Source organism: Taeniopygia guttata, chromosome 6 (assembly GCF_048771995.1).
Source record: "Taeniopygia guttata chromosome 6, bTaeGut7.mat, whole genome shotgun sequence".
In the NCBI taxonomy this organism is placed as follows: Eukaryota; Metazoa; Chordata; class Aves; order Passeriformes; family Estrildidae; genus Taeniopygia; species Taeniopygia guttata.
Window position 1 is genome coordinate 11,110,126 of NC_133031.1, and position 21,156 is coordinate 11,131,281.

Sequence of the window (21,156 nt, forward strand, 5' to 3'; positions counted from 1 at the left end):
ACAAAGCCAGAGCTGCTGGACTGTGGAATCTGACACGCTAGTGCTGACAGGAAGAGTGGACAGTCTGACAACACAAAGTCAGACAAAGTCATACAAAGTGTGTGGCACATGGGACTGTACACGACTATAAGGGTGGCATGGGACAGGGAGAGAACTGCCTCCCTCCAACAGCTGAGTGATTTCTGCCACTGATGTCCACGTAACCCAGATCTGCTCAGAGCCAGCCAGGATGCTGCATGTCTCCAGGCAGACAGCCATGGGACTGGAAGGGGCAGGAATGACTGAGGGAACAGCAGCACTGAGTTCTAAGTCATGTTGAAGAGATCTGGGAGAGAAATTCCTGTATAATTTTCTTACAAGTAAGCATGGCAATTCCATCAAACTGTAGGCCTAAACCAGACCTTAAACATAGCTTCCTCCTCCTCCTCACTTGTATCATCCACTCCCCCAAAACAAAGAGCCTCTAGCAGCTGTGACAGAGACAGACACATGTTTAATTTTCTTCTCTATGGAATTATCTTGTATGGAAGGGAAAATATTACATTCTCTGCCTTAGAAGGAAAGCAACCCACCCTCCCCCAGTGTGATGCCTTACACTGTACTAGGAAGATTCTTGAGAAATCTATAGTGTATTTATCAGTGTTTTCTGCTTATTTTATAGCCTAACTTGCAGCCTGAATATTTTGTCAGCCTAGATATATATTTTGTCTCTAAAGAGAAGAGATGGGTTTTGTTTCTCCCCTTCTGCAGCACCATCCCCCATGACAATAGCAGGATAGACATAGCACTGCTTTGAAAGCAGTCATTTATCTGCTCGCTGCAGAGCAGCAGGAGGGAGGGGGAAGAAGCCAGTGGGTTTGATAAAGTACAATACCATCAAACCAGCACAATACTGAGCACAGTTAGAGAAGAGAGTTCTTTCCAATAGTAATACAATTCTCAGATGCATTAAGCTTTTTTCTTGTCACTACCTAACCTGAGGCTAACTCAGATGGATGTCGTTCATACAGTATTTAGCTTAGGGGTCCCATAGCAACCTAGTACCTACAGGCATCAGAGGTCAGTTAGACAGCAGGCTGAGATGGATGGAGACTTCTTTCCTTTTCCTGGATCTGGTAAGAGTTAGTTTGGCTCAGGCATAATTTTTAAGAATACCTAAAAATATGATTCCGGTGGGAATGACTAATCAAAACATGCACTGCAGACCCTGACTGTAACATAAAGGCCAGAAAAAGATGCAGACAGTTATTGCACCTGAAGTTACTAAAGGGCTTGGAACCTTCAAGAAAATCTTCAAAGGGAATATGTTCTCAGAGAATACACTGGCAACAAATGAACACAACCAGTGGTTAGGGAAATTCATAAGGATTGTTCAACTTCAGTTGCCACAAGACCTGGGCTGTAGGTTTAGGACCACCCTTGCCATTGGCATAACCATATGTGACAGACCAAATGAATTCCTGGGTCCAGTCTCTCTGTGGTACTGGATCCTACAACTACTTTTTCTGTCCTAGGCTTTTAAGAAATACAGGTGAAACAGTTAAGTTTCTAAAATGACACTTCTCCATCTGAGAGCTCTTTCTAGTCTTTAGGAAAATAGGGAAATCTGCATAGTTTCCATTTACCTGATCTGAGTCACTGACTGTAATCTTCAATCCCCTTAAGATTTCACCTTCTGGGGGATGCTCGTACATGGTCAGTTCAAACCTGTTCTGGGGACCATTTTCTCCATAGAATGTTGGTGGATGGTTGTTGAGGTCCACCACCCGTATGGTCACCGTGGCAAATGTGTACTCAGAGATGTCACCTTCCTGACTGACTTCTGATGCCTGCAGCAGCCAAGAGGAAGAAAAGAATGATGAAGCAGTTTCCTCCTTCTTGAGATTCATGTTCAGTTATTATTCCACATGCACAAAGCACTCTAACTTGTAGGAAGATTGATAGACTTATATTTCTTTAAAACCTCAGTCCATTTCACACTGAAGTTTATGATGATTAGAAGATTATGGTAATAAACCACCCCCAGTAGAGCACCAGTTGAATCTCTCTCTAATTTTGTCATCTCAGTAACTCACTCTAGGTGAAAACAGTTCTCTAAAAACAATCCAATAGAGGTAAGGTAATTGCTTGCCTAAAGTGTTGATAGAATAAAAAAGGAAGACAATGTTTAAATTTGCTGTGGTACCACAGGCGGTTCATTGTCTCATTGCTGCAAGGACTGCAGCCTTTAATACTGTGAGAAAAACTCCACTTGTGGCATTTAGGTAAATATTTGAAGAAGTGCATGGGTTTTTTTTGAGATTGAGTCTGATTCAAAATTCTGCTGTGATGTTTAGATGAGCTTAATTTAAAGTAGATATAATTTAGACAGACAGGCAAACCCAGCTAGTATTTTTCTGAACCACAAAATCAAATCTGTCTGGGTTTCAACAACTGCAACATGCAGCCTGATTCACTGGATTGAACCTGAGACGTTTCTTCTGCCAGGACAGAAGCTGGCTGGTGTTTTTTGTCCCAACAGCTATATCTAACATGCTTTTTTGTTTCTCTAGCAGCTTTTGCAGCCCGCATGGGCTCTGGGTCACCACATACATAATTAGGAGATCAGAAAAGCATGCAAGGCTTTAACTCATTCTGCATCTGGGGAGTGGTAAGAGACTCAGTGAAGCAGAGCTGATAGAGTCAAAAATGGTGCCTGAGTTTAACTGAGCCCTTGAGAACTCTGTGTTCTCCCAGGTACAACTCACTGCTTGAGCCCAGGAGCAAGCAAGTGTCCTTTGGGGTGCTGCACATTGGTTCTGGCAGTGTGCAACTTCAAAGCTGCCGTTAAGCCAGTATTGTCTTTATCATAACAATAATGTGCAGTTCCAGTGTGCTGGAGAAAGCTGATACAGTCCTCATTATTTAATTCTACATTTTAAAACACATTTTCTTTAGAAACTGCTTAAAATAACACAGCCTGTCACATGAGTACTGGCTCACCAAGGTGTTAGCTCATCAAGGAGTGAGCATGTATTTGTATGTGGCTGATGAGTGCCTCAGGAGTGGATGCTGACATGACATTGCATGAACTGGCCCAGTCCTATTGCTAATCATAGACTTGACTGTTACCTGTCTGTTATTTCTGTTACATGGAGGTTTCCAGACATTAGTTCCCAGTTTAGCAATAAAATCTGGAAACACAGAGAACAGGTATCTATGGACTGTAAAGCACATTGATTCTCTAGCCTCAGAGATGAAATTAGGACAAGATGATTTCATTTGAAAGAAGTAATTTGAGATACTAAATATCCCAACAATGATATCCAACATCCCAACAAAAGCAATTAGTGCTGATTTATTCTATCTGGCACTCTGCTTAAATATAGGAGGTAGTTTCTGAAACAGGTAAAGTCAGAATTGCACAATTTTCGACAATTATGCCTACTTATGGCATTTTAGACCAATAGTCTTAAAGTGGGCACAGTACCTACCTTAACTTTTAGTTCATACACTTCTTTCTTGAGCTGATTTGGGCTTTTTATCACAGAAATGGCTCCAGTTGTGTTGCTGATTTCAAATGAACCTTCACTTCCTGCAATGAAACCAAGATGCTCTAGTTACATGCCACACTTTCTTTGAACAAACATGGGCAAATCAACTTTACACTTCATTGAGCACATCTTTGTCCATATGTGTATTCATAATTATCAGTAGATCTGAAGCCACTCTTCAAAAATGAAGCATTTCTATGACTGGTAACAGTGAGATGAAAACACAGATGAGGGCCTAAAAGGGTTTCCTCCCCTAGGAATGGCTCAATGGAGTTCTTCCCTTATAGGCAACTGCCAGCATTTTCCTCTTCCCATCCTGCTTGGGCCCCCCTCAAGCCTCAGCATCCAGGCATTACCAATGCAAATTTGGTATTAGTTTTTATTATGTTGTCTTCTTCATATGCTAGTTTAGACAAAAATAGAAATTTGTCATTGTAATGAGCAAATGCTTAATTACGTCTCTGAGAGCAAGAACATTTCTCTCACTAATATCAGTTAAGGTGAGAAATCTGACAATCTGCTAAAAATAAACACAATCACTTCCCTCAGACAGCATCTCTGGAGAAGTGTCTTCTGGTCTTAAACATTGAGTTGCCAGAAAAAAAAAAGCTTTCAGCCTGTTGCAAAGCTTTCCTGAACAATAAGAGGTTTTTGGAGTATCTGGGGTAAACCCCAAAGTTTCTGAACTGAGGCAGAGTCTGACAGAGGCAGGACAGGGCTGCAGCTGACTTTGTTACTGCTACTCAACTTCCGTTGATCTGGAGAGAATACCAGTTCCAGGCAGCAGTTTATTGAGATTGGTATATTTAATCTGAAGCAAATGCCAGCTTGCAGAGAGGCAGCAGTGTCTCACCAGGATGTCAGGAACCAGCTCACATCACAGCCAAGGGCAGGAAGGGCTGCCTCATGTACAGTATTGGCCACATTTATGCTTTGTGGCAGTCTACCATTGAAAGGAAAAGAGGAAATTCCTTTAAATGTAGGAGATCAAGCCTTCAGAAATAAAGGATGATGACCTGAAAGCCCAGTCATTCTTCTTTTCCTCAACCTCATTCCCAATGCTGATTTTTAAACAATCCGATAGTATCCTCTTTAGCCGATACCCACAATAACTGCAACTTCATTAAAGCACTCTAGATACAACATTGAACAGATATTGACTCACAATATCCAATTATTAAGATACATTGGCCTGCAAAATACATTCTGACTGAGAAGAAGCTTAAGTCAATAGTGGTTTCAAACCACCATACTTCTTGTTATTGTCTAGTTATCCCAGGGAAATTGGTAACCTGAAGTACATGTGTGTATGTGTGTTCCTCCAGACAGCACGTTCAGAAGATTGGAGCATTTTCTATCATTATCCCATACTCCTGGGATAAGAAATGCTTATTAAGAACAAACAATTTCCTGTTTGCTGTTAGTGTTTTCTTGTCCTTTAACATCCCAACCTGCAGTTATTGGAATAATGGCTTGTCAAAAATAATGCCAGTGTCTGAGGTGCAGGGCAGAAACCTGTTGCAATCTTCTATTCTCTGTTTTTTAACTTTCTATGCACTAAAAGCATATTCCCTTCCCCTCTTTTCCATTTCACACAAAGCCCTTTGTTAAAGGGCATGAGAAAAGCTGCTCCCCATTAAGTCATATTTTGTTCTACTTATCTGTTATCCTCTTCAATCTTCCTTTCCCACTCTTTGCTAAACACTTACCTTTTTTTTTTTATCCCAGAGAATTCTTTTGATCCTTCTCTATTTTCTTTGGTAATCCAGTATCTTTCCTTATTAATCTTATTTCCCTTTGATGTTTTCCCTGGTTCTACTGCCTTCATTTGTTCTCCTTACTTAATTTCTCCCTTGTTTAGCATATTTTCATCCCACTTACTTGTTCTTGCTCCTAATTTTGCACCTTTCTTTATACTTTTTCTCATTTTATATCCATTGTCTTCTGCAACTCTCTTTTCCTCAATGTTTCTACCTTTCTTTTACCTATTTCCTCACATTAAAAAGGAACCTCAGCATAGGTCTCATCCCACACCAACACAAAAACTCATCTCTATCTCTCTGTTCTGGCTGTTTAGATCATTCAACACAATGAAGCACTTACTCCATAGCTCTTCAACTACACCTCAGATTTCTCTTAGGAAGTTTTGGGATCTTTCACACCTGTGAGCTGTTGTGCCCAGTTGCTACAGAAGCCTTGTTGTGGAAGGGAGAGTGTATAAAACCCAAAATTTCCAAAGCTGTAGCCTGGAGTTTAGTTGCTCTAAGCTGTTGTCTTCACCACCTAATGAATCACCAATTCCACTAAGTTTCACATTCATGCTATTAAAAGATGTGTGACAGACACTCTCAGAATAGCTCATGGGAAGCATCAATCTTCTGATAGCATCCTTTTCTTCCACTTCAGTGTACAGCCAATGTCTCTTCACTGGTAAATATAATTTCTCCCAAGAAATCAGAGGTTTGACTGTTAGGCACTTTCATCACTGTATTAATAAAAATATCCCTCCAAATGCCATGTCTGGGTCTCCCAATGAATTATCTCACCTCCCAGATTAAGTGCTAGAGAGCTCAGAAGAATGAACCTCACTTTACACTTTCTGCAATGACAAGCAGGCTACTGATGCCTAACAAATCAGCAACATTAACAGCTCCAAGCACAGTTCTGTGAAGATACTGAAATGCACTGAATTGAATCTTGGCTACTCTCTGCTAGACAGGGCCCTGAAGTTGTTTGAAGTACATGATATTATTTCCTGAGATTTTGTCTCAGGTTTATTAAACTCTAGCATATTCTGTTCTAATTTAATGCCAGATGGAGTTTTGAGTGCCCTTCAAATTTCATACAAGACAAGCCTACTCACCATTCACGATGCAATAATGAATACTGTTAGGCTTTCCTCTGTCTCCATCAAGAGCAACAACAGTAAGGACCTCAGAGCCCTGGGGAGAAACAGGAAATCACAGTCTGTGTGCCAAGATCAGAGCAGTGAAATTGCAGCTGCACATTAATAAACTGAACTCCTGCAAGTATTTCTGCAGTGAAGGGCTGGGGGCAGAGTTCACACTTGTGCTTGTGCCACATGGGGAGCACAAAAAGGGCTAGTGCCCACTGCTCTGGGAGAAATGGCTGTATACCCTGTCAGGCCACGGGTACCTCAGCCCTGGGGGCTGGCTGGTCACAGGAATGGTTGGAAGTTGCAGCCAAGGACCCCTGCCTGGAGCCACAAAATTTGGAGCAGCCAATCTGAAACCCAAAGCTGAGTTTGGGGCACTACCAAGATTCCCTCAGGCTGCCTCTGTGTATGCTCCTGTGCCCCATGGCCACACCGTGTGCTGAGACACAGGCAGTTGCCAACAAGTCATTGGGTCACTTTGGTTCTTCCTAATTAAGTTCAGACATGCAATAGAAGCAAACAGAGATCACAGAACAACTTGGTCCACAGAAACTCTAGGATATAAAATGGTAATGAAAATGATGGTGATTTAACTGCCCTTAAACCTTCACTGTCTGTCTTTCTGCACAAGTAACGTGGCCGTGGGCCATACATACAGAATTTGTACTGAGGACCTATTGGCTCATGTGACTGCTCCTATCAGCTCAGAGGGATGATAAGTGTCACATTAAAATGCTCACCCAAGTGGCAATGAGCTGTACAATTCAGGCCTCTGAACTAAAGTGTTTCTGTTTGAGGCTGCAGAACCAAGGAACATTGAAGTAACTGTCAGTGAATCACAAATGGCAACAAGGAATATTTTCATGACAACCCTTGAGTGAATTTTTCAAACAAGAGCAAGGCTCTGTTAAAGCAACTGGAAATAAAGAACTGTGTTTATTATTGTTTATGCTGGTAGCAGCAATAAAATGTGCCTATTGGGCAAAATGCAGTGCAGTCCCTTTGAAGGTGACGGAGTACTTGTAAATCCTGACAACTCCACCAAAGGAGAAAAGAAGCAAGTTTACAAAATGAACACCAAATACACAAACACCACTAAAATCAGCTATTGCCTCTTTCTCTGTGGAGTTCATTCTAATGGTAAAACCCACAGAGGGAAGGACAGATTTGTGCTTCCATCATTATATCATAATGTAAGTTATGAGCTCAAGATGGATGTAATTAACATTTATTGATTCTCATTTCCATAGTAAACACTAATTCCTGTATGCACCCTTATAGTTATTTCAAGATCTATATGTAACTATGCAGAATAAATCAATATACATAATATCATCCATTTTAAACACTTGCAAAGTACACAGGCATTACTTCTCTGCCCTGCAGTGAACTGCAGCATATCTCATGCATGGGCTGCAGTGTTCCTTTCTGGATAGAAAGGTAAGACACAATCTTTCCTGAAACTCAAGGGAAGGTCAAACGAACAGAGTGCAATCACACTGCTAAACTGATCAATAGCCTAATGGGTAATTTCATGGGTAGATACCATTTCTTGTCCTATATATGAAGAAAATTTTAACTAAATCTTATATATCAGGGTGAAAGCTGATGCATACGCAATCATGTCACTGCTTAGATATAGAGAAAATTAATTAGTTTGCAGCTTCAAGAATATGTGTCTGAAAATGACTGTTTCTCCTAATTATGTCCCTGCTTGATTGATAATCTGGTTGAGTTTAGGCCTAGGAGGCCTTCCTGGTCCATCCTGCATAACCAGACATCACTGAGCAGAAAGCATCCTGCATTTTGGGGATGTCAGGGTTGCTTCTCCCCAGGTGATGTCCATGGGACAACAGAGAGTGTGGAGTATTTGGGCATAAATTCTGCCTGCATCCTGTACAACTAACTGTTGGTAGCAGATTGATCTGAGCTAGAAAATAAAAGCACTGTGAGACCACAGAGCAAACAGACACACAAAGGCTTTTAAGCATGATGTGTTCAGGTGAGGTGACTGGCAGCCTGCTTAAGCCTTCAGCCAAGTGCCTCTGGAGGTCTGAGCTACAGAAGAGCTCTTAGCCACTGTCTGGGTTCAGACCAATGTAAATGGGCAGAATCTTTTTTGACTTCAATGGAAAAAACAGGAAGCCTTGCATGGCAAATTTGCAGTAGACATAAGGAAGAGCAAGTGTGAGATTTGGTCAGCTCAGTTCACCCAGGAGTCAAAGCAGAGTTTAGGTCCTATTTCCAGCAAAGCCTATGCTAGAAACCTTAGGGCCATCTTGAGTAAGATGGGAAAGGCTGTACTTGTTCTCCCACAGATGAAAACCAGAACTTACTGCGAGAGTGTCCTCATAGACATATCCATAGTAGGGAGTCCCGATGAACATAGGAGGAGTGTCCTGAACATCCTCCACATTGATGGTAACTGTTGTTGTGGCTGAAAAGACTTTGTTGTCTCCCCTGAGCTTCCCACCACCATCCTAGGAAAGAAGTCATTGTCAGATGTCTCTGCTGAAGCATGCCTGCAAATGAGCTGAGGCATTGCATGGACCTCATGAGCCTTCAGAAGCACAGTTCCAGGAATCCTTTCTCTCCCTGAACATACTGATTTAATCTGTGCTGCCCAAGTCCTTTCTCTTTTCCATTTGTCCTGCTCTCTCTCTGATTAGGAAGACAGCTTGCAGTGCCTCATAACTAATTTCTTATATTAAAAGTGATTGAGCCAATATATGCAGTCATAAATGATCTTTAGAGATGGGACAGGGAATTCAAAATTTTTTTTCAGGAAAAATGAACACTAGAAACTGATGCAAAAGTTAGTGACCAAGGTCTACAACTTTTCATCCCACATATGAACACAAGGCAGGGCATGGCAGCAAGGTAGTGCATCTCTAGAGGGAAATAAACAGTGTACGTGCTCAAAGTCTCCTAGGAGCTCCAATGTGATAAAGTGCAAGCACAGAGGAGCTGTGCAGCCAAAAGCTGCGAGACAGCCACACTGTGTAAGCAGTGTCTGGGGACCTGGCTACAACCAGCTCTGCACGACTGATACACCTGAGCCAATTAGGAAGACAACTTGCTATTTCAGAAGCTTTTAACACCCTCAGTCTCAGAGCACCAGCTGTAGGTCAGTAGTCATGCTGGTGTGTAAGAGTGTGAATTGTTCAACAAATCTGCAGTACCAATGCTAAAAATTACAATTAAAAAAAAAAAAAACACTGATTTTTTTTCTTCCTTACTGCCCCAAAGGCAGAATTTAAGCCAAATTTTGTTACTCCTTCTCAAATGAACCTTGGCTAAAAAATACATGAAAAGGTCCATACATTTTTTATAAAATATGAGCAACTCCAAGTCCCCATAAGTTACAGCAAAATTGCTCTCTTTCCACCCATGTGAGTCTGTCTGTGTGACAGGTCCCCACAGGATTGTGAGCGACTTCAGAATCTATAAACTTTTAATGCCTGTTAGCTTGTGCAGTCACAGGCACAGTAAGAAAGGAACAGTGGCAAGAAGGGACGTGCAGCGATATTTGCAGGCTTTATTTAAATAAGCTCCTGCCATGAGGCAGCAGAGAAGGGAAAAAAAGAAACATTCACAGATATTTCCAGAAAAGAAATCCATCACCTGTGCTGTGCTGGGTCTAGCTGTGTCCTGTGTCTTACTGTGGGTAGTGACTGTGGCCCATCTGCCTGCCAGGGGCTTGTCCTTGTGGTGGTAGGGCTGTGCCCTGGGCAGCATGAGCAGCCCTGGGCTCACAGGATTCTTGAAGCCAGGGCTGGACACACCAACCCTTCACTTCTAGGTGAGTCTCATGGCACTCAGGTGACATGAATGAAATGTGGGAAACCGCCTCCCAAATCCTCCAGATGTTGTTCAGCATCAGACACCTGCTACCTTTCCTCCCTCACCTTTCCATGTTACCCCCCACACCTCCAGATGTTACAGCAGGAGTAACTCTGCTGCCTTCATGCTTCAGCAGCACTCGTATTCAAACTAATTGGTCCCACTCAAGCACAACACCCCACCTCCTCTAGTCTCACATAAAAGCCTTTTACCTTGGCTACGACGACAACAAAATGTGTTCTTGATTTCTCATAGTCCAGGGTGACCCCTGGCTTGATGCGCAGGACGCCGCTGTGACGGTCTATTGTAAACTTATTAGCATGGATGTTCTAGAAGAAAAGAAAAGAAGAAACAGACAGGGATTACATATATGGAGATAGGATTGCCATAGGGAATAATCTTTTATTTCACCTGCTAAGGGAGAAGACTAGAATAATGACACGGTTTGGGTGAATAATGTATTTGATGAATTTCACCTCTGTGTGTTTATGAACTATTCATGAACCGACCACAAGTCTCTCATTATTCAGAATAAATCAGTTACTTCTAATGTAGATTTTTTTAATCTTTTAGTAATTAATTGCAAATACTTACACTTTGGTTAACTCAGTTAATTGCGTGGAAAGAGGTGGGGAGACTTAACAGTAAAAAAATTGAAGGGAAAAAGGAAGACAAGAAATGGTGTTATCCCTTAGTATTTTAAAGTTCTACTAGTTTCAAAAAAAAAAAAAAGCTGAAAGGTTGCATGTATAGATTATTGTCAAACACAGTGGTGGTCTGGTGATTTTTGTGATGTACAAAAAAACCCTAAAGGACATCTGACTTTAAAAGAGGCCTAAAAATGCCTCCCTCCATTCTTCTGAACTGGAGATATCTGTACAAACACCTCTGTTCTTGTATCCAGACACAATGGCCACTGTCAGATAATTTTGGCTGTTTGAGCAGACATCAGCACCTGCCTTTATCATACTTGTGGAGAGGTTTTTTCTGTGCAACTTGAGAATTCTCAGAAACTTTGCCCAAAGACATGGCAAGACTTTTTCAACAAATCACATATTTGTTATCCTTTCTGCCACACAATATATCATAAACTAGATACAGAATTTTGAAATTGCTGTCCCTTGGTTCATAGACTATCAGCTCTCTGATAAAAGCCCTGTGCAAAATTGAATCCTGCGCATGGACCATAATTTGTGAAATCAAAGCTAAATTTCAACGAGACACTCAAGGTGTTCTTTCACAGTATGCCCAAGCTCTTAACAGGATTAACTTTAGTGCTATGTAAATATCTTCTAACTTGTCTCCATATTCTTATCCAAAATTAAATTTGGATAAAATAAATTTAAATAATATTCTTATCCAAAACAAATTTGCTTTGGTTTTTTTTTGTTTGCAAGGGAACTGCAGATAACCTGGATGAAACTACCTGTAGAAAGAAGGAATTTGAAGGGCATAATGCAAAAAATTGCCCTTGTGACATACAGACAATCTGTAATACAGAGGTTCTGCTTTAAATCTGGAGCCCTTTCAGTTCTTCACCAGTGGGCAGCAACTGAGGATGGTTTCAGGCAGCCACTGCTTTGTCAGGGAGAAGATTTAGTACCTCTCATTTCACACTCTGATCCAGGTATCAATTATGCACCAGCCTGCTACACTAAAGAGCACATTTGTGTTTCCAGTGTGTTTTGCTCCCTAAAGAAAGCTATTTCATGCTTTAGAAATCCCATAAGCATACAAGATTACCAGCTAATCTCTCTGTCACTCCAAAGGAAGGGCCAGTAAGAGCCCTGCCATGAGGGGTCCTGCTGGCAAGCACAGGAGTGTCAGTGGCAACTCCAGCTCCCCTTACTGCCTGCTGGATCCCCCTTGGCTGCCTGCAGTCAGACAACATCCCTCCTGCCAATGCTTATTTTCTTGTGCATGGTACAAAATTGCTCTATAGGCACTAGCAGCGTACTCAACCCCCAAAATAATTTTAAAATCTGCTTTCTGAAACCTCAGTAAATGAGAGATGACTTGTGAAGGTACGGACAATACTTTACCTGCAAGAAGTAGGTGATACTTCCTCCAGAACCCGTGTCTTTGTCTATTGCCTCGACCTTAAAGATACTGCTGCTGGAGGGAGTGTTCTGTGACCAGAAAGAGTTAGCAGAGTCACACAGAAACAGAAAAGCAGGTGAGGTAAAAGAAATGAACAATGAGCATGCAGGGAGGCAGCAAAAGAGTGTGATGGTAGAAAGAATGTAAAAGCACTGAGGGAACCAAAGAGCAGAAAGGAAAGAGGGAAGAGATTAAAACTGGAAAACAAGAAGAAACACTTTGTGAAATAAAAATAGCAGAATATTTTAGCTGAGACTGGATATATCCTATTCCCACTGTAGTAAATTCCAAAAACTCACATTGACTCACATCTTGGAACTTACCCCAAAAATAGCACACCTTAAGTACCTACAGACTTATTCCCCAAGTTTGCAGTTAATATTAAATATCTACCCAAACCCTAAACCAAAAGAATGCAAACCTGTCCTGCACAACTTGTTATTTTACTGAAAACATATTTGCCCCTGTTTACATCCTATAGAAGTATATTTCCAGTATGCAAAGGAACTTCACCAACCTCTGGGACTTGGACTATGTAAGGTGTATTGATGAACTCTGGGCTCTCATCATTGGCATCCATTACAAGGATCCTGACTTTTTCAGAAACCTGGAGTAGAATATGAAGAGCACATTATGACTCCCATTATTTATGAATCCCATTATTTCCCTTTTACAGAGGTTTCCAGGGCAGTTGTGCCTGTAGGAGGCTGGGACATTCAAAAAATTTCTTGTAATAATCTCAATTAATTTATTTGAGATGAGGAAGGGCTCTAGATTTATCCAGCCTTGTGGATGTGAAGAGGGCCCCACTTCTGTGGTACCTCTAGTGATGAAGCCCACATCCGCCTACTGGCAGACTGCCATCCTGGCTGTGACAGCATCAGTCCACAAATTGAAAATACCAAGAAAATCTGTGAAAGTAGGACTGGATGCTTAGTGCCTCAGATAAGTTCTTAATGATTAGTCATGAGCAAAGCTTTATCTAGCAGCAGACAAGGAACCCCCACCACCTTAGCCTAAGCAAATCTTCTTAACATCATGCTGGAGAAACACTGTGGGGGTGGGGACAGGCAGCTCTGGGGCACACAACACTGGTTCCTATAATGTCACACATTTCTCCAAAAAGCCTCCAGATCTTAGGCATGAATCTGACTGCACTGGCAGTGAAACTTCATGGGAAGCTGCTGTAATTCTGCAGGCTGCTCAGTCACTATTTCAGCTCACACTTCATTGTAATTATCCTCAAATAGCTGAGCAAGGAGATGAAATGAGACTAGAGTAACTGTGAGTTCAGTGGCTCTTGGAACAGGAGGTAAGGCTCTAATGAGATTATGTTTTCTGATCAAATGAGATGCTCCCTTTAAGGTAATTTCATAGGAGTAGGTATATGAGGACAGACAGTTTGACAAGCTACAGCATAATTAAATACTTACTGTACTCAGGCCATCTGAAATACTGACAATAACTTCAATCTCATCTTCCTTCTGTAAATGAAGAAAATTCTTTTGTTAGAAAGATGGTGTTTGTCCTGATTGGAAAAAGGATTGCAGATTTAAACCTGTCTAGGCAGGCAGATGAAAATAACAACTAACACCACAGAGCAATCCCAGCAGAGGCCAGGATGACCCCTTGGAAGTTCCAGCTTCTTGAACCCTCTGTGGCTACTGTCAGGAGATGGTTGCTCTGGAAATCCCTGTGGCTTCCTAAAGTGCTCCTAAAAATCAGTCACCCTTTTCAAAGAATGTTCCCTGAAATAGCACTTTGGTTCCAAATTCTTCTGTATTAGTGTACAGATTTTTAAAGCATTTACCAAATATTGTGTAAGCTTCTCAGTGAGGAGATATGAAGGGTTCAATGCCTTCTTCCCAGAATAAGGCTGGCTTTAGGCATCTTTAACCAGCATAGTTACATTGGCTCAAGGGCTGTGATGTACTAGAGGAGTGTCCTGAAGCACTGCTTACACAAATCTCTGCTTCTTCCTCATGATAGGAGAGTTCCCTTTCTGAGGATTTGATGACTGCAGCTGCCCCTAAGCTCTTGATGGGTTGTGGAGAGGGGAAGATAAACAAAGAATCTACTTCTCTTTTGAAAAAAGCTGGACAGACAGCAGCTGAAAAATTTGATAGCAATGTTAGTGGCACAAGTCAACTGGAATGCAACATGATGGGTGATGTATAATGTCTTAGAATTGCAAAGTATATTACATGCTTCAGAGGCTAATAAACTAGCCTTGTCCCTCAAAGCCTCAGATCAAATTAAGCTGAAAGAAATTCCACAAACACCTGGAGTGGTGCCATTTGATTGTACCTCTCTGTCAAGCTCCTCGATCAAAGTAACATTTCCATGATTCTTGTCAACAGAAAAGTAGCGCCTTGATCCAGCTTCATAGGTCAGGCCATATGTCACAGGATCTCCTTCTGGGTCAGTTCCATTCAGAGTGTACACATGGGTACCTGAAAAATTGATATTCAACAGCATTTCCCTGTGGTTATTTCCATCAGTGAGGCTTTCACTGGTCTGTTCCTTAGGAACCTGGATACCCTGCAGCAGGAAAAGGTTTTGTCAATCAAACCCACTTACTGGGAAATACGGATAAGCAGACAGGTCAATAGTCCTGATGGCAACTTTTTAGCCAACTGGTTAAATTGAGCTCATCAGTGCTGGTTTCTGTCACTTTAGGCCCTTTCCTGTGGAGCTGCACCCAGGTCAAGCCTGTTCAAATCCAAGGGTTTACATGGGTGACAAGCTCTTCACCAGATCTCAGCCCAGGTGAGCCAGAAGTGATGCTGTTGTTCAGCTGGGTGACAGTCTCAGCAGCACCAAAAGGCCCTCCCAGACCTCTTCTTTGTAGGAACAACAGAACTGCAAATTAGCATGCAGAGAATCTGGCAATGACCTTTCAGGGAGAGCTCCCTCAGGACTGGAACTGAGATCTGGAACTTGGGAGGTGCAAGGACATTTCATACTTTCCCACTTTCAGAATTAATAGATGCAAAAGTCTTCTCTCCTATTTCACTCCCACTCATTAGTTCTCAATAAATTCTTTACTTGACACACCCAGTCATGCTCATACCAATTATTAAATTTTTCAAACTCATCAATGTATTTCCTTCAGAAGCTGGAGAAAGATTGTTATTTCTATTTTTAAGCACTGAGAAGCTGGTGCCAGTTTTTCCACTAAACTGCTTTGTGTATTATAAATGATAATTCCTGGGGGAGTTATAACACCCATATTTTCAAAGCACGGTGAGAGTGTTTATTAGTATTATTTTTTGAACTTACATGTCATTCCACTATGCTTTAATGGCTTCATCTAAGTAACTTCAAGTAGTTTACAAACACCAGTTAAGTGAGCCTGGAATATAAACCACTGTTGTTGTTTCCTTCCTATCTGCTGTGCCTTGGGTAAATTACCCAAGACATTCAGGTTGTAGAGGTTAAGCTTTATGGAAACTGCTTTACATCTAACAAAGCCCTCTGCAATGGAAATACTGTGACAAGTGACTCACTAGTCATTAGTGAGTTTTGCTCCTGCATGCAACCCAAATATAGGACGGAAGCATCCCTGCTAAGAAAGGTAGCATAAAGTTCAGGAAGAACACTAAACTCTCAGTTTTGAATTATTCTGTCCCTAAGTTTGGCAGATGTTTAATTTAGTACACAAAAATGAGATTTTTTTTCTTATCTCCTCTCTTCAGTAGCACAGATCACTGAACAGATCTGTAAGCTTGTGTTTAATTCTAAAGCATTGCCCACACCACAGACAGGTCAGCTTCTCAAAAGTTTCCTCAGTTTTGCAAGGCAACCTTTGGATGTAATTTGCTTCTTTCTTGGCATGCAAACCGAAGCTGCTCAGGGCCCTTAGTGACCGTGGGACATCCAGTGGTGATATTTGCAAAGCATGGCTGTCTCCTTGTCACAGCAAGAGATTATACCAAACCATGTGGAATCTGTGCTCACTTAGGAGTAACTATTTTATGATAATTATCAGGGCAATATTTGGGCACCTTTGTACAGGAAAATGTTACATTGCAAAAACCAATGCACCCACAAGAGCACTTACAAGAGACCATGTGACGAGCTGGTTCAACCAGCCAACAAATAATCAAGACTTACAAAACAGTTCACAAAACTACAAAACATTTTCCCATACTTTTCTTGTACTTTTCCCACAAAGCAGAATGGAAAATAACACATCTGTAACTGTGACCCCTGAAAAATATTAGGGAAAGACAATGAGCAGTATGATGAGACATTTCTGACCGTAACAATTCTCTAAACACAAGGAAATGAAAGGAGAGGAATTAACTGGGACTGATATAAAATAGTATCCTGAAAGGACACCTGCTTCCTGATACAACTATATTAGAGAAAGAAATTTGAAAACTGGAAGGTTCTGCAGCACCAGCACTGACTTATTTATTCTTGTTTCTCAAAAGCTTTGCCTTAATATCACAGCTGGGTCCAATTGGAGAGTTAAGATGTCAACTGTCATCATCTCACTGCTTTCCTTATAAATATATGCTTTCAAGAAATAAATATATGCTTATAAAATTATGCTTTTTTTGCAGCCTTTTTTTGGTCATTAGTTGTCTCTATTTCTCAGTTGTTTTCTGCACTTTCTGTCCCTTTCACTTGACACAAAGCTGGCTGTCCTGCCTGTTTCTAGCTTGTGTGGATGCCTGCAGCAGCTGCTGAGCAGTGCTGTGGAGAAACAGGATGGACACCACACTTGGGCTCTCTTGGAGCCTGAGAGCATCCTTCTCCACACCAGGCACAGGATCTCTGCTGTGGCTGCCCTGAAGTACCAATACCAGCAGCACACAAATGCAAACCACTCCTCAGGGGGCACAGGGCTGGAGAACAACAGGCTGAAAGTTTATGTGAACCCATTTGAACCTGGGCTGGTTCTTTAAATCTCACAGTTTCCTTTCCTACGTGTCTTAGATTTTTCTTATAAGGAAGACAGGAATTTTCTTGCTGCTAAATTTGAGTAGAAACATTGATATTGGTACAGACTGAAATTACTGAGCTTTCTGAGTAAGTAACGATGGACTTCATTGATCTTTACAGTGGACTCTGCTTTTTAGCTAAAGCTGATACTTTATTTTTCATAATACAAAATACTCGCATGCCTTTTAAATTACATTGTGGATCAAAATTTATTTTCTAACTCATTATAATTCCTTATTTTTTCCAAATTGTAATTTCACTGCACAGTACTCTCCATATCATTAACACCCCCAGGAACACTTCTCACCACAGTGTTAATGCCAATTAAAAATCTGTTCTCAGTGTGCTGCCTCTACTTGCTGAAAAAGAAATAAATGAAAAAGACAGATGAAATTTTACCAGAGGATACGAAGTAAACACCCTCTCTCTGTCATAAAAATATGGGAATAAAATGGTCTTTACTTGAGGATAGGGCAAATGCCACAGTTAGGAGAGCTGGATACTCTGAGTACCCAGAGGATATGCATCAGTTTGGGACAGGGGAGTCCTGGGGAGCTGCTTGCTGCTTCCTGCAGTGGCTTCTCACAGGAGCCATGCCAGGCTTTTTCACTCTGTTTTTTCTATTCCATCTTAAAAGTCATTTGCTCTCTGCTCTGCCACTTGGGCTGATGGCTGTCTCATGATGCCATTGCTCCATTTTACTTTATTTGTGGCTCAAATTTTAGCCCCCACAGCTGACAACTGTTAACAAGATGCTGAGAGGGACATGTAGGCCATGCTCCCAGGACAAGAGACCTCTGTTCTTAATGTCACAGCAAATGCCACCTTGCCTGCCTGGGGTCCCATGTCTGCTCTCCACCTGTCTCAACTGAGGGCCCATTTCCCCAGCAGAAGAGGAGATGGACAGTTAATGCACAGATGGCTGTTTTCACACCAAATTCACCCCAACAGAGGGGAGCTCAGGCTCCTGGAGGCTATGGACACACACCATGACAACCCCAAAGTCCCTTCCCCATTCCCTGCCTGCTACTGCTCCTTCCAGACCATGCCCAGGTGTCTCCTGCTCCTTCCCTGCACCCTGGTGCACCAGCCAGCCAGCAAAGCAGAGACATGGCAGCATCAGCAGCCCAAAAGGCTACAGCAGCAGCCAAAACACACCCTGCAGCTGCCAGTGCCTGTCCTGGAGAGATGGGATATGGCAGCAAGGGCTCAGCACGGGGCCCAGACCCATGGGCAGCAGCAATATGTCCTGCAGCACCCATGGCAACCAAGGAGAAGCCAATCTGAGTGCAATTTTCTGATGTATCTGCAGTTTCTGTCAGAAGAATCTAAAGAGAATTGAAGGCTGTAACACCTGTGAGTCCTCAGAGCATCTCTGCAGTGCTCTGCTTTGCTCTGTGCACGTTGGCACTGCCACAGGGGTGCAGAAGGCAGGCTGTGCTTAACAGCTCTGTTCTGGCAGCTCCCAGCTTTCCTAGAGGTGGACCAGGGTGACAGAAACAAGGAAAGAATGATAGGTACCACAGGGAACAAGAAGGCTTTCCTCAGTCAGTTGTGAATGATGGGAAGAAAGGAGACCAGGAGCATGTAGGAACAGAGCAAGCTTGAAGGATGGAGGGATCTGAAGGAATCAGTCACCCAGTGGTGAGTAGGTGGCAGCTGTAGCTTTGATCAAAGAACTGCCACTGCAAACTGGCTTTTAAGGGAGTGAGTGCCTTCTTGGGGGCAAGGGAAAAAACAGAAAGGGAAATGCAAGCAGATCATGCAGAGATCTGCAGAGCACCGATGATATTTGGGCTTTGAGAGAGTAATGAACTTAGACCTTCTGCATATGCTTCAATCCCCTGCTCTGCAGCTGCTCCCAGTCCCACTCTGTCCCCACCATGAGGCTTACAGGGATTATGAGGTAAGATGAAACAAACAACCTGAAATAGAAACTCACTCCTGCCTTAAGACCTTGATTAGGAGCACACGCACATTTTGTATGTACACATGCAAAGAGCTAATTACCCACCTGCCCTGCCAAACCACAAACACCAACTGCTATTTCACTAAATATACCTGAAATATAACATATCTTCTCCCATTTTTCTTAAATGTGGCACTGAAAGGGGCTGCTGTCCTGGCCCCTCTTACCCTGAGGGGTCTCAAGCCCTGCAGCAATAAATAGGATCTGAGAATCTGCAGGTACTTTCGAGCATTCATGCAGAAATAGTACTTGCTGTTTTTATGATAACTTGGTACAAAAGTTACAACTATCTGTAAATAAGCAAAACTAGACAAGGGGAAAAAAGGTCAAGTTAAGGATGATATGAGAATGATAATGAATTTGATGTGTTCTCACAGCTCCAGAACTGCAATATCTCTACAGCCACATAGACTCCATTGTGTCCTTTCTGTGTTCCCAAATGTCCCATGTCCCTTGCCTACAGATGTCTGGGAATAAAACTAACACATACTACTTTGCCAACCACTTGCAATCTCAGCAGGGTCAAAGACTGTAAAATTTCTGGAGGTTTATTAAAGCTGCTGTCTGTGGCATTGCACAGATCAGACAACTGCTGCTGCCAAGAACAGCATCCGACCCATGACTCCAAGCTTTATATAAGGACAGGGAAGATCCAATAGCAACATGTCCGTTTTTGCAGCACCTAAACTTGAGTGAAGCCATCCAAAATCAAACAAATGGAAGTTTTAGTTCCCCTGTTTGTCACTGATCATCCTGCTCAACCTGAGAGATGACTGCAGGAGTGTGGATGCTTGGGACTGCACAGGGACATGGGAGACCAGATTCTTGCTCCTGCTTCTGGAGGAGATCAGAGCAAGAGATGAAGAGCAATATTCTCCTCTGCCGTGCCACAGAAAAGGGCCAGCCTGGGAGCCATTTAGCACTGAGCTCTGGCACAAAGATCTGGCTGTGGTCTGATGTGAACTCTTGTCTTCTTGCCCTGTACAAAGTGAAAGCACACCCAGCACTGAAATGGCAGTGCTGTCTGTGCCCTTCTCTGGGACCGGCTCTGCCAAAGCTTCCCCGGGGAGTGGCTACGCTGACATGGGCAGCAGCAGTTTGCATTAAGCAAATCCCAAGCAACCATGTTCCAATGGAACTTCCAAAAGTGCTTTCAGAAGAGAGGACCTTGCAGTACTTAGAGCTGTTTGTCAAGGTACTCTGGGAATTAGCCCAAAGAAGCACTGGAAGCTGTGTGACAAAGCAACCACGTTTGGTCTTCTCAAAAGTAAGGTCTTATCTCTTTCCCAAGGTTTCCACAGGTCTTTTGGAGCTTTCAGAGAGAAGCTGTGTCTCTCTTGTCTTTTAAAGCACATTTACACATCAAATTAGAAGTACAAGCCAGCCAATTTAAACACATGTAAGCACATTCTGGATGAAGCTAGTAGGCAGGAAGCACAGCAGCTCTCAAGATAGAGCAGCCTGAGCTTCATCACTGCTGGAAGCAAAGCATAAATTCTCCCGAGACCTCTGTGTTCCTAGTCTGGCTGCTAGTGTTACAAAAGCACATACAGAAGCCTATCACATACATCTCATTATTCTTACTCGGGCTAATTAGGAGAGCACTAACACAGGCTCTGATCCCTCACACTGCTGTTTTGCTGTTGAGGCACACTGTCCTGGTTTAGGCTGCTGGAGCAGCAGATCAGATGCAGTGGGAATTCCTGCTGTACTTCACTGCTGCAGGGAGTACTGTAATCTGAGAGACGATGTGGTGCTGCAGCCCTGACAGGAGGGACATTTTCCCCATGTTGTGGCTCTGTGCCATCTTTATCTCCTCATCCCCACGCAGGTGCCTGCAGGCTCCCAGTGGTGGCAGGGAG

At 42.5% G+C, this 21,156-nt stretch overlaps 1 protein-coding gene across 5 annotated transcripts in view; it reads right to left on the reverse strand.

Annotated features, from left to right (window-relative positions):
- CDHR1 (cadherin related family member 1) overlaps window positions 1–21,156 on the reverse strand; it is a 71,461-nt gene that overhangs the window by 21,013 nt on the left and 29,292 nt on the right. For 4 of the 5 annotated variants that reach the window (XM_072930977.1, XM_072930976.1, XM_072930975.1 and 1 more), the window contains 9 exons: window positions 14,680–14,825; window positions 13,806–13,856; window positions 12,890–12,979; window positions 12,315–12,401; window positions 10,485–10,601; window positions 8,766–8,909; window positions 6,397–6,475; window positions 3,474–3,574; window positions 1,626–1,829 (listed from right to left, as the gene is read on the reverse strand). In XM_072930977.1, the coding sequence (XP_072787078.1) occupies window positions 1,626–1,829; window positions 3,474–3,574; window positions 6,397–6,475; window positions 8,766–8,909; window positions 10,485–10,601; window positions 12,315–12,401; window positions 12,890–12,979; window positions 13,806–13,856; window positions 14,680–14,825 (1,019 nt within the window). The remainder of the gene's footprint in view (window positions 1–1,625; window positions 1,830–3,473; window positions 3,575–6,396; window positions 6,476–8,765; window positions 8,910–10,484; window positions 10,602–12,314; window positions 12,402–12,889; window positions 12,980–13,805; window positions 13,857–14,679; window positions 14,826–21,156) is intronic. The other variant, XM_072930979.1, reaches the window with a different exon arrangement.